The sequence below is a fragment of the Eleginops maclovinus genome, chromosome 4 (genome assembly GCF_036324505.1).
Source record: "Eleginops maclovinus isolate JMC-PN-2008 ecotype Puerto Natales chromosome 4, JC_Emac_rtc_rv5, whole genome shotgun sequence".
Taxonomy (NCBI): Eukaryota; Metazoa; Chordata; class Actinopteri; order Perciformes; family Eleginopidae; genus Eleginops; species Eleginops maclovinus.
Window position 1 is genome coordinate 20422833 of NC_086352.1, and position 13966 is coordinate 20436798.

At 38.6% G+C, this 13966-nt stretch overlaps 1 protein-coding gene across 1 annotated transcript in view; it reads right to left on the minus strand.

The window, feature by feature from the left end:
• Positions 1 to 13966, minus strand: part of gpc5a (glypican 5a) — a 93519-nt gene that overhangs the window by 22410 nt on the left and 57143 nt on the right. The window contains exon 8 of the mRNA XM_063882579.1: positions 12140 to 12302. Coding sequence (XP_063738649.1) covers positions 12140 to 12302 — 163 coding nt within the window. The remainder of the gene's footprint in view (positions 1 to 12139; positions 12303 to 13966) is intronic.

Below are 13966 nucleotides of genomic sequence, written 5' to 3' on the forward strand. Positions count from 1 at the left end.
ACATCTTGTCAGAGAAAGAGGTCAAACGAAATTGGCAAGGGTTGTTGAAGCTCACAGGAAGGGCCACAAAAGCATGAATACAAGTGTTGCTAGGTGAAGGACGACGTTTCAGTGCCACATCTCGTTGAACCTTGAAAATATGTGGGTTGCAGCACCAAAAGGACCTTTCAAGGTTTCATTGCTGTCAACAAGGAAATGAGCCTACAGACGGCAAAGGCTGACCAAACTTATAGATGGCCAAAGAGTAAAAAATCTTTGCCATGTTCAAAACCTTTTTCTATGTGGCATCATGTTGATGTGAGCGAGAATGTGATGTGAATAGTACCCTGGATCCGGTCTGTGTCCAAGAAGCAAACTAGTGATGGTGGTGTAACTCTGTGAGCAGTGTTTCTTGGCACACATCAGGGTCCTTAATGCCAACTGAGCATCATTTAAATGCTACACCATCCTCAGCTGCTGACCAGGAGCATCGCTTTGTGGCCACAGTATACCCTTTTTCCAAAGGATATATGCAGAAGGATAACTGAACGTGTTACAAAGAACTCTTTATTTCTAGAAGCTTCCAGAAAAAAGTCCATCAGTCATAGTGAGACACTTCACTGGGCGTCACAGTCACCAGAGTTCAACCCAACAGAGCACCTATGAGATGAGCAGCAATGGGAGGATTGCAGCACTAATGCAGGGACAAAACGAAAATTCCAAACCCATGTTTTAAATGTATTGATTATAGTTTTAATGCATTGATTTAATGTACAACAAATGAATTGTAAAAAATGCCTATCATAATTACCAGAATGTTATTTAACGATTATACGTGATAGAGAAAAGCAGCTTGATCTTCACATTAAAAGGAGGTTGAACCAGTGAACGGTAAATCATTGTTTTGAAAATAAGAAAAAGGAAAAAATATTCCTTAATAGTTTGAGAAACATGGTGTGAATGGTCACTATTATTTAAGATAGAGATCACCTTTGAGCAGGTTTGAAACTGAGTAAATTATGGAGCTTTATAAAACATCCTCAACGCTACTGCATCGGTGCACTTTCTCCAGTGCACTGATGCAGATCTGGGATAGGCAATCAAAAGCAGATTATTTAAGATGAAAGATTCTGTATGCATTTATTAGAAACCAGACAAGGGTCCGTTGAGAGATCATTTTTTAAATGATAACGTAACTGCTGCTGCGCTATAAATCAAAACCACACTCTAACCTCAAAGTGCAACATCATCAAATCTGTGCACTCTGTTCGTGACCATGACAAACACCAGGCAGCTGCAGTGATGTTTCCTGTCTGGAGATCAGCCTTTTCCATTATTTCTCATCCATTATCACTGAAGGTCAACACGGAACATCAGCCTGAGTAGATTCAGACAACTTGTTCCTGTTGGGCGACTGAGATTTTCATCGGTTCACCTGACGTGTAACTGTCAGCAAGTGTGTGTGTGTGTGTGTGTGTGTGTTTCTGCATGCTTGTGTATAACCGTGGTTGTGGTTGTGCATACTGTTGAGAACGTGGGAGAGCTGAGGGCTTTTGAAGCAGACATACAGTAGATGGCTTTTTATGCCTGGCAGGGCAGGCAGACAGGGAAGTGGGATGATGGGAAAGCAAAGCGTGGGCCTGCCAGGGCAGCTGATGCACATCTAAGGATGACCTTGGAGATCTGAAGATGAAGGCTGTGAGACATTTTTATAGGACATGACGAGTGGGAGACAAAACCTGCCTGTCAAATGTCACCAGGATGATAAGTGGTCTGGGTCATGCAAAGTCTACTTTAATCCCTCCATCTGATTTAAAATATCACTTGCCAAGAGAAAATCGTAACCAATTAAAAATGCTTTTTTTTCTCCTGAGCCCGTTCAAACATATTATTGCTACTCACACTATTTTTAACAATGATATGTGGCTCAATGTCAGTATGGTCCCAAGTGGATGCATCTTACTGACTTTTCCTCTCTCGCCAACTTTGCAATGACATTTTTAGATTTTGGTAAATGTCTTCACGACCTCTGGTCTGGATTGCCATTTGGGGTGTTGGGTAGTAATTGGCGATCCCCTGACTTTTCATGTAATGCTACCATGACGTCAAAAATATATTTTATTGTTCATGATCAAATACCAGAAGTAACATTCCCATCAGCTCCAGCTGTATTGTGTGTTAATAAGCAAATGTTTTACTAAGAACATGGTAAAGATGAAACTTGCTAAACACAAGCATGTCAGCATTGACACTGACGTTGCGATTATGGTCAACATTCCACAGCCACTAGCATTGCTGAAGACTCACAAAGTCATGTAACTAGCCTAGAGCGACAATAGGGAAAGAAATGTGAGGAATGTAAAACATTAAATGTTAACTTAAGGTACATAGATATGGTATGGTGGCCCTGGATTTAAAAATAGAGAAGCCAATGTGCACACAATGTGGGAACCATCTCAACCGTTATCTTGAGCATTTAGCTCATAATACTATGTATGGTCTTATAAACTGAGATTTTTATTCAATTTTTCATTACAGTAAACCATTTTTGAAAAGCTATTATAACGTGGAAGGATCACATCTAAGCTTGCAAAAACTGTGGCCAGTCAATTCAGTAGCCTTGAAAGCATCTACTACGGACAGTGAGGGACAGCAAGAGAGACAAAGAGTAGACGGGTGGGAGGAAGAGGTTGAGAGTTGATCATAGAATAAGTCGTCTTAATGAAATGTCCAACTTGTGCTTATTGATATAGCAGACTCTTGGTAGATGGGCTGTGTGTCTGACACTGAGCTGATTATTAAAGCGGTTCACACAATGATGTGTGCTTGCCCTTTTCACAGTTCATTAACACGATGAGATGTCCTTCCACATGCAAGCAGCAGCTCATTAAGCCAGCCATTAAATCATGCAGGGTATGAGAGAATGATTGAAAAACAGGAATGTGCCGCTGAAGATAATGACAACTTACTGTGGTTAAAAAGCTTTGATTAAAAAAACACAAACACCTGGAAGCAAAATGATAAAGAAAATGCAAGGTCTCTATTATCTTACATTTAAAATGTCATTATGTTTACTGTGGCAAATCAAAATGCATTTGCATTTCATTTTCATCGAAGCTTGGCTTGACTCAGAGCAGGCAATGAAGTTCAAGTCACATACACTAGGTTTGGTGTATTTCATCTGAACAGGATCCAATCTGAGCTGTGACCATATGTTAATACACAGCAGACATTAATCTGTGTGCTTTCATCTGCCCTGCTTTGCGGCTTATTTATGTGAAAGGGTACACATTTTTTCATTCGCAAACAGGAAGCTGTGAATTATTTTTTTCCTGTGTACTTGAACAAGGACATAAAACAAAGAAAAGTATTTGGAAAGCAGAAGGTTGTTTGGTCAGACAGTAAGGATGTGGTTTACCATCTATGCTACAGCTGTTCAATGGACTGTCCAGTACTATTCTGACCTTACTCGTGTATTTAAATGTAATGCCACACTGTTCTTTATTTATAGGTCTCAGACGATGTTAAACCATGTCAGAGAGCAAGGTACATTACCTTCCTAATTTTAGTTTTAAAAAACACATCTGTTTTGATGAGTCACTCACATCTATAATTTCCAATAGTTGAAAGCAGACTGAGTCAGAGAAAGGTGCATGATTATCCATATGAATTTGATAAGCCCACAGCAAACGGGGGAGGCATTCATGATGAGTCACAAGAGACTGATTACATAAACTAATCCCACAGTAAAGCTTAAACCTTGAACAATTTGAGGATAAGTGGGAGGCAGTGGGGTTAATATGTTGTTTAAGGTAGTTATCTAGAGCATGTCAAGGTAACCTTAGTTCAACTGAGAAAGCAACAGACAGTGTAACATAGAGTATGTAACACATACAAACATATTAAGGCCCTAAATAACGAAGGAAACCTACACCAGGCTCATACTCAACAATGTAATGGCAGATGGCTTGAATATCTATCTGCTGGTCTTGCAAATTTGAGTGTATATTAGTGGCTTTTGACTTTGTTGTTAGATATGTCGTTTTTTAGGGTTGAATCCTGTAGGGCTGTTATTTCCTTTTTCCCTGAGTGTCTACCAGCACTGCCTAATCTTGAGACTGCAGCTCTTAGAACAACTGATTTTGAATAGATTTCAGAGGTCTCCTCCAAAGCAGAATAAGTAGCACAGAACAGCAAGTGGTGTTATTAGAAATACTGCGTTTGTTTGACCTATAACTCCTGAACTTGGAGGTCTAAAATGAATTATCTCCCCTCAGGTTTTTCAGCTTAAGATAAAATCTATTGGACATAGAGTCTGCTTTTTTGCTGTCAGTGAGTTTTTTGAGAAACCTAAGAGTTTGGCTGTGGTATAAAAATGAATAAGAGACTCTAACATAATTTCTAAACAATACATAACACAGGAATATCCATCGCTGTGGAAGTGATCGTCTTCAGGCCAGTGTACATTTTTCTTCATTCGTTCATTCTTCTCCTGTTTCATAAAAATGAAATCTCCTTTTCAATTTGAACCTCTACTTTGAATAGGAGTATAGGAATAGGAATATGAAATTGCTCAGTAACTTTTACCCAAAGTAACAAGGGGGTAAATTTTGTTCTGTACAATAGATCCAGGTGTAAAATAGTGAATTAAATACGTTAAAAATACTGATTAAGACCTTTCCCAAATGGGAGGTTTCCTTTTCTTGCAGTCTCTGACAGCCATCTCACCTGTCTTCAGATGATAGGAACCATTTTACTAATGTACTTATGGATGCTCTGTGTTTTATACAGTGTCCTTGACGCTAACCTCCATTGTCTCCAGCCCAACATAAGGTTAATGGTCTTTGGGTTGAATCCACCGTACACTGAGAGGCTTCTATGTGTCTTCATATCAACAGCTTTAGTTTAAGCTTCTACAATACCAGCTGAATATCTGACAAACAGTAGGGCATACTGTGTGTACTGAGGGGTAAGATATTTTCCTTGGACGTTGCTGCATTTCTTGGTTCCTGCAGCTGTGCTGTCTCTAGTCTATGATTTGGCCTTTTGATAGTTCCACCCCTTCAACTCCAATTATCCTCCCTCCATTTGGTTTCACCCAGCTACATTTTGTCCCTCCAAATGGCTTCCCTCTGTCATTGCTGTATATCCTCTTGTCATTGAGCTTGATGGCTTGCATGTAGAAGAGTTGACTGATGGTAGCCCCCCTCATGAACCTTTCTCCACTATTTATGGTGATCTGACAGAAAGGTGCGGCAAACGATAGGCACTTCTGTGATCGAGTAGCTTTTAGTGGTATTCTCCACAAGCTCATTGTGTTTCCCAAAGACTCGTAGTGAGTTGTTGACCTTGCATAGTGCAAGACGCTCCAGGGATCTATGAGTGCTGCACTAAGTCTTTATGGTTGTTCATCCCCTCTATAGGTAGTAGTAGTAGTAGTAGTAGTAGTAGTAGTAGTAGTATGGTTGGCATCAACATCATGACTATGAGGATGTTTTTTCATGATGTGCTTTGTGGTGCTGGTGAACTGTAGTCAATCATGAGAAGAGGCTTTTATTTAGCCTACCGTCATACAAGTGTATGCAAAATCACAAAGGGAAGATCATGGCAATTAACGACGTATTACTTTCATATGGCGTATCAGAAAACCCTGAAGCTCTGCTGAGCTCTAATCGGTGGAAAGTTACTAAGCATGTTTACTCAAGTGTTGTATGTAAGAACACATTTGAGGTGCCAGTCTCAAGTTTTCATCTACTTGCTTCACCTGCTTCACCACTACAATATAAAGATGAATAATCTACTTCAAACAGTTAAAGTCACTACTCACTTTGTTGAATAAGATGTTGCAGTCAAAACAAACAAAACAATATGCTAATATCCAATCATTTGCAGTTTAAACTATCACAATACAGTACCACAGTAAACTAGTAATACCATTAAAGGTACAGTAAAGGAGTCTTCTTTAGGAATACTTCTTGCACCACTGTCTAAACCAGACTGTGCGTGGGTTGGTCCGTTTAATTTGCACTGGTAGAATGACAGCTCTGTATTCAGTAACTGGCACTTTGGGCCTCTGCTGTGGATTCCAATCCCCTGCAGAGCTATGCTTGTGTACTAACACACATGTCCCTTCTGCTTCAACACTGTGATGCCTGACAGGAGTTTCCATGTTGGACAGAACCTAGATGGTGCTATTCCCTTGTGGGTATATTTCATGGACAGTATTGTCCTGCGTTGTGTTAGACAGTCACAGCGGGAGTCTGCTGTTAGTAAGTGGTTCATTTGTGCTGCTTGGTGTTAATACAACTCTATTAGTCCCTACAACTAGTTGGTGTGAATCATTTCAGGACCCATTTGCTTTTGTAATAGAGATTGGTCCCTGCTCTGGAAGATTGCAATAGTCTGGTATTGGGTCCCTCAGCGTTGGTGTTAATTGATTATCTTTTCACCCAAACATGTAATGACACAAGGCTAAAGTTTCAGTCCCAAAAGTAAACCCAAGTCCCAAATTAGCTGTTTAAGATATTAATACTCGCAGAACAGCTATAGCAGCACTTTAAGCTCCAACAGTTACCTGACCTGCAGCACACAGTCAGAGTAAACAAACTGCAACAAACAAATTATACTTGCAATAATACTGTGTATTGTGCAGTCTTTTAGTGGTAACTTGTTATTTAAATGTACGGATTTATACGAAAATAAATAAAGAATTGATCAGAAAGACACTGCATTGTTTGGATATGAAAAGTACAATCTTCAAAAGACAAGCTTCGACGGATCTCCTTGATATTAAATAGTTATTGAATTGTGAGATGATCTGACAATCTAGCTTTCCACATAGTAAGGCTCACTGATATAAAAGTAATGAGACCTGGTAAATGATTTTGATCCCATCATTACCTGCACAGAAGAGGGCAGGAGTCACAGCAGGTGAGCTAATTTGATCTCACACTGTAACGAGGATAAAAATTTGTCTAATAGGTACAGCAAAGTATTACAGGGCCTGTTAGGAAAACTGCAAATGGCTCCCAGTGATGGGTCTATTACTGTATGTCCACAGTGGCCTTTATGTAATTCCCTGTCTCTCAGATCTCTCATTTAGAGCTGGGACATATACAACACGCCAATTACGACATGAAATTGCTTTTTCTAAATATGAACCAATTCCCTTGTTGAATGTGTTCTTTTAAATCATCCCTTGACATTCGATAGTGGAGGAGTTCTACATGCAACAGCTACATCCAGTCATTTAGCACAAGCCTGCAAGGTAAAAACCTAAACAACATGAAATACACTCCTACTGTGACACTTAATTAATAAGAGCCATGGTAAAGCAGCCTCTCCTCTTCCCCTCATTGTGCTTACTTGCTAGAAATCGATTTGAGTCTCCACTGCTGCCACAGTGTCTGACAGATGTCTTTTTGCAGTACAGCGCTCTCACTGCAAGCAGTCACAGTGTCTGCAGCCGAACCACACCAGGCCAGATAAGGGGCATAGAGCTGCCTGTTGTTGCTGGAGCATGAAAAAGCCTCTTAGTTTTTACCGTCTGCAGGCATTCTTGATCCAAGATTTATTATTGGATAAATGTAAGTCGAGGTAAACCTATATTTTTTCCTTTAGTATGTATCCGGCAACTGTAGGCACAGTTTTTCTTCTGCTGGCCATGCACAGGGGCACAGCTCGAGAGATGGCAATGTCAGTCAGTCTTCTACTTTGATCCCAGCAACTTTCAGAGGATATTCAGTAGTCATCTTTTTGAACCCTTTCAGTCTGTTTGCATGTCCTGCCAACCCCACCAAAACATACAGTCCTAGGTAATCTGTTTGTGAGATTTTGATTCCATGTCCTTAATAAATAATCTCTGTCTGTATGTTTTTCATTCTTGAAGGATTCTTCAGCCTTAATTCTTGCATTTTTGTGTAGTCTTCTTTCCAGCTGACATGATGGAGAGGAGGTTGTGTGGCTCAGGCTCTGGCTGTTTATGTCACGCATCTTCTGACAACTAGAAGATGCTTGACATCTGCCTGGGTCCATCGTTTACCCACAATACAGCAGGAAGTTTTCATACCCACGTTCACATTCTTGTATCATTTTTACATTTGGATCTTCTGTTTTGTAATGTTGTTATGTTGGTCTGTTCTGTACGATTGCCCTGGATATCCCTCCATGAATCCTCTAACAGTTGTCCTTTTGGATTTAAAGAAAATATCTCAACAACTAACCAAAGGTTTTTCATCACATTTGGTGCCAACACTTGGGTTCTCTTTGCGATAAATTGTAATAACTTTGATGATCCCCTGACTTTTCTTCTAGCACCATTATCAGGTTAAAATTTCAGCCAAAAACTTTGTAACGAAATATCTTCAAAACTAATAACATCCCCATCAAGCTCAGCTGTACCTTGCATTCAGTGATAAACAGGATATATGATCTATCTTTCACAGTAAACTGAGATGGTGAACATGGCAAACATTTAACCCAATAACATGGCTGAAGACTTTCTTTGTTGTTATCTAATCACTGTTTGGTTATTAAAAGCCACCAAGGCTTTAATGCTTAACCTGGATTCAGTATATTCATATCTGAGCTGGGAAGCTTTTTATGTAATTAAAGGTGTATAATTATCTCATTAGGCTCAACCATAAAGTAGGGCGGCAGAAGAGCATTCTCTCATTCCCACTACTTGAGGTCCTACAGCCTTGCCTTATTTATCAAAATTAAGCTCTGGATATCAAAGTCACAATTTCTCCTATTATTTTGAAGATTAGAGGTGTCATATTACAATAATATATGATTTTAGCAATTAATATCTCAAAGAAGTTTCACAATTGCACCTACTCACAGTCTGGACCAATACAGCTCAACAGACATGGGATATATAATAGCTTTTCTTAATGAGTATTCCAGTTATGTTGATTATAACTATTATCATTATGATCCTGGTTATGATGTTTTGCATCCACTGTAATTTGCTGCAGTACACAACACTAATATTACAACAGTTTTGACATTGAGGTGCTAGTTCTCATTTGTGTTCAATTTTAATTTCATTTAATTAAGGAGGAATGTGTGTGTGTTATAGTAATTGGGAGGTCTGTGATTACTGCAAAAACAGGGCCTGATGTTGAATGAAATACACAAAGGATTCTGGATATATTTGCTCTTTCTGGTATTTCTTGGATTCCTGAGTTCCCTTCTAAAATAATTATCTGAGATTACACAAAAGAAAACAATGGGCCTAATTGTATTTTTTAATAAAAACAGCCACATGGTCAGGTAGCTCAGGGATCTGGAGTGCAATGCAGTAAACAAAAGCCATCTGTCAGCACTAAACATTTGAATCTCCTTGAAATATTTCTGAAGGATGAACTGCTCACATTGTTGCTTCTTGTCACATACATAGCAGTCTCACACAACAGTAATTCTGCTTAATGAGGATAATCCCTTAAATCAGTCTTGTATTGTCAGTATTGAGCTTTTCCCAGTTTATTTCCTCATCATCCTGATCTATCGTCTGCATGTTCTGCTGATAAACATCAAACACAACAAGAGAGGGATTATGGATAATTGTGGAGAAGGAAATCAAAAATAATTATAAGTGGCGTTTCAGTATCTGACAGACAGCATCAATGTACTTGCAATTTGTTGTCACGTTGTCTTGTGGCTTCCGTAAAGTTAATAAACTCTGACTGGTTTTATAAACACTGCAAAAAAACAAACATAATATAACATATTTTGCCACATACATCGCTCACTCTCCCTGTGAACTCTTTCACTTGTCAATTGCGAATGACAGTTTTATTGTTTTAGTTTGTCGATCATGTTAGTGTGAGATGTGAGTTGGTAGCATATCAGTTCTTATCTCACAGTCATGGAATTTGTTTTCAATGCTGTGTTTCCATTTCCTTTTTTTTTTTTTTATTCTGTACTTTTCTGCATTTATATTGTATTTCTGTCTCTATGGGGTTTCTGTTCTGAAGTTTTGCCAACACACACTGAAATAAAAAACTAAAAATGTTCATTTATAGTTCATCACCACCACCAATCCTCTTGGTAGCCAATTTATCAGCTGTCTTTCTGCAGTATGATGCACCAACTTTTCAGGACTCAACTTTGTTTCTAACAACACATATTACTAAATTAATTACATTTTCCATCAATGAAGAACAAGGTCAATGTTCTGACTTTGAAAAGCATTTCGCAATGGCTCCAACACACCTGCTTGTCTGATCTAAAGAAGTGTGATGATCACAGAGCATTTCTGACACAGCAAACCCTCTCCATGCACCACGAGTTCTATGATATTCAAATCAATGTACAGGCTATGATGTCCCTAAAAACCTTCTAGTGATTTAAGTTAAAGATTTTGTCTAGATGAGTCTTTTCTTTTGATAATCTACTAAACTTGAAGTAAACAGTATGTATTTTGTACTGAAAAGACCTGAAGTTTGCCATCAGTGTTATCCTTACAGGCTGTGATTCGTCATTTATAATTGGTTTTATCAAGAGGCTGGGTCTTACCTAATATGAACTTGTCAGAGCACAGACGCCAGACTGCAGAGTACAGAGACACTGACACAACAAGTCCTTGAAAAAATGCATGACCTCTACAACAACACATATGAAAACTTTTTTTTTCTGATGTGAAAATATACTTTCCTTTTGAGTTGGACCCTGCAGATAAACACCAAACACCTACTGTAGGTGTACTTATCTCATTTGTTGTCTAAGAGGTAAGGCCTACTCAAGGCTGGAGTCCAAGAGCAGCACTTTCTTTCTGTTGTGGTTTAAGGGCATATCTGTATTCCTATTCATAAATATAATGCATTGTACTTACATCAAGTGTTTGCTATACTTACATGCTGCTTTATATTTTGTAAGACTTGTTGTAGTAGGAGAAAGCAATTGAACATGTTAAGTCCTGCTGTATCTGAATTCTACTCGTTCTTTTAATTCTACTGCAACAATAAAACCTTAATACAAATACCTACAACAAACAACCACTAAGAAAAATGTAACCATTTCTAAGCAATACATGCATTTAATACCAGTATAAATGTGCAGGGACTGACCAGAGGTCTGGTAGAGGGGGAAACCCTGGGTATTTGTGTAAGGGTCAGGCAGCAGGGGACAGATGCTCGACAAAGTTCATGACAGACAGTGGGTCATAAATATGGGAGACAGGCTGATCTGGCCTATGACAAGGAAAGGGCGGCTGTACTGTAATGGGTGATAAATGTCAGAGCCTCCCACTGCCTCACATGAGCGATTGTTAAGCAGCCTCCCTGAGCTTGAGCTGCTAAAGCCTCCAGACAGACTGACAAGCAGTAAAGGCAACATTTACATGGATAGAACGGCTTGTTTGGATGACCCCCTCTTCCTTGCTGTCGCCATAGGCAAAACGAGAGAGAGGTGATTAATCAGGTGGTTAGCATGTCTGATGGAGAGAAGAGGTGAGAAGGGCTTCTTTGTGCTGAGAGGAGCAACGGGACACCAAGTGAAAAGGAGAGCTCCACCGCTGTGATTCATCAGAGGTTACTGATCCTCTAAGGAGCAATAATTGTTAAAGTAACGGGCCTTGATTGCAATAATGTCCCCATAGCAACTATTATATTTAATGACTATTATTATGACTGTCATAAAAAGGAGACTGGAGCCAGTCTTATTAAAATATATCATTATGCAACTGCACCTTATAATGTCTTCAACGATCCAAAACCTGTTTAATTTTTAAATCCTCCAATTTCTAAAAGGGCGATGAGTAAAAATCTTAATTTAATGTATTTATTGAGAATTAAGAAGCAAAAGAACTTGAAAAGTTTGTATTACTTGTAATGCTACATTAATGTATGCTTTGTGAAATATGTTTTTGATCATATGTTTTATGTTGTATTGTGTTGCATTTATTGCAACACAATGAAACATTTATATGTACAACATCTTCACCTCATACAAAGAAGAGATTTATACAATAAAGACTTAATGCAATTATGAATCGAAACATACAAATCAAAATCATTACACCCAGTCCTTTAGAATATAAATGAGAATATATTCCCTCCGATGCTGTTGCTATTTAACACAGCTGGGTAACAAGTTCTTCACGTGGGAAGGTTAACTGGTTAATTCTTCATTAAAATAATAAAAAGATCAGACTTACATTTAGAGACTCTGGGGACTTTCCTCTTAACCTCGTCGCCCCCTGAACCCCCACAGCCATCTTCATCATCACAGTCTCCGCTGTAACGTCCATCAGCATCTCCACTTCCTGTTTCTATCTGGTCCAGTGACCCCAGTTTAGGAATGGACTTCCCTTGCAACAGCTAGTTGTGAAATAAGACACAGAAAAAGACACATTTACAGTCAAAATATCTTCATATTTAAAAAAATATATACTAGTTTAAAGTTGATTTAAAAGATGTTTTTTTTCGGCTGAAAGAATCATGATATTTATATTATATTTATAACAGATTAATATTCACAGCAGGATATAGTGAACAGTGCAGAATATCTATTCAGAAAATGCAGCGAAAAGTAGGGAGAAATGCAATATATTTCCTTATTATGCTGTTAATTGGCCACAATCCTCAAATTATTAAATCACTTTGTATTTTCTTAATGACTGAATTGCAAATTGCATATTCCTATGAAGTTCCTGCACAGATTTGTTTTCCTGTATCCCTCATATCGAACATAAATGAATAATGAAATCATTTGTATTGTTCATTTTTAACAGAAACTAAAATCAAAATCCAAAACCTCTTCTTGATCGCACCACCTAGAAACCAAAATAAACTTTGGTATGTGTTACATGACGCTCAACCTTCTCTTCCGCAGTGGCCTGCAGGGCAGTTAAACTTCCTGCTGTATTGATGTGCAGCAGAATCTCAATCAAACACTTTGTGAACTGGATACCAGGGGAAATGCATATGCTAATTGGCTCATTTAAATGCACGTGGCGTAATTGGAAACAAGAGAGAATGCTTTGTGTTGATCAGAAAGGTAGTGACTATGCTAATTAGTTACTGTGGCGGCTCACTGCAGAGGAGCAGGTGTCAGGGATGCTGCCATGGCTGAGCTGGGACCCATCAGTGCTGGTAATTAACCTGTCTGCAGTTTCAGCTCCTCCATGTGACAGGTTAGAGGATTGAGGATTGTGAGTTTGATCCTTCCACGTGTGTAATTGGCATATTTTTTTTTCATTTATGTCTGACCACATGTTTAATACATCAAGTGGAATACTAGGTTTCTATAGTGCCTGAGATAAGCCTGGTCTGGGAGTTTGACTAAATTTGAACTTTGTGCTTCACAGTCCCAGAGGTAGAGCATTGCTTGAGGGCTCAGTATCTGGAGTTCAGAAGCTGTCCACTCTCTGCTTGGTTTACCAAAGAAACAGCATCTTGGAATAATTAGTGTGAATCAATACTTCAACAGCATTCCACTATTGTTCATCTAATCTTTATTCTTCAACTTCAACTTCTTCTGCTTCTTCTTTCAACAAAAAGTTTGTCTCTCAATAACTTCAGCATACTTTCAGCAACAGAAACTGTTCGAATATCAAAATATTCAGCCTTTTCAGCACATGATGGGAAACTTTAAAGATTTTATATTTTTTCAAATATTCAGCTTTTTAAACTCTTTTAACATGTAACTCAATGGGAGGAACTTTCAAATCCTCTTTTACTTACACTGTGTGCAAAATGCTACTCCTCCTACATACTTTCAGCTAGAGAGTTCATTCCAACTTTAAACATCCAACATGTGAGCTTTGGTTTTCAGGCCATCTTAGACTTTATAATGGGTGTCTATGGGAAAGACTCTTCAGGGCTAGAGAGTGTGACATCATCACTTAGAGTGAAGAGGGTCTTTAAAATCTTCTGAAACAATATTTTGAAACTGTTCTCAAACCCACAATATACCCTCTACTCAAATAATTTCAAACGATTTCACTAGCAAAATGAGTCAAGCAGGCTCTAGAACCTTCATC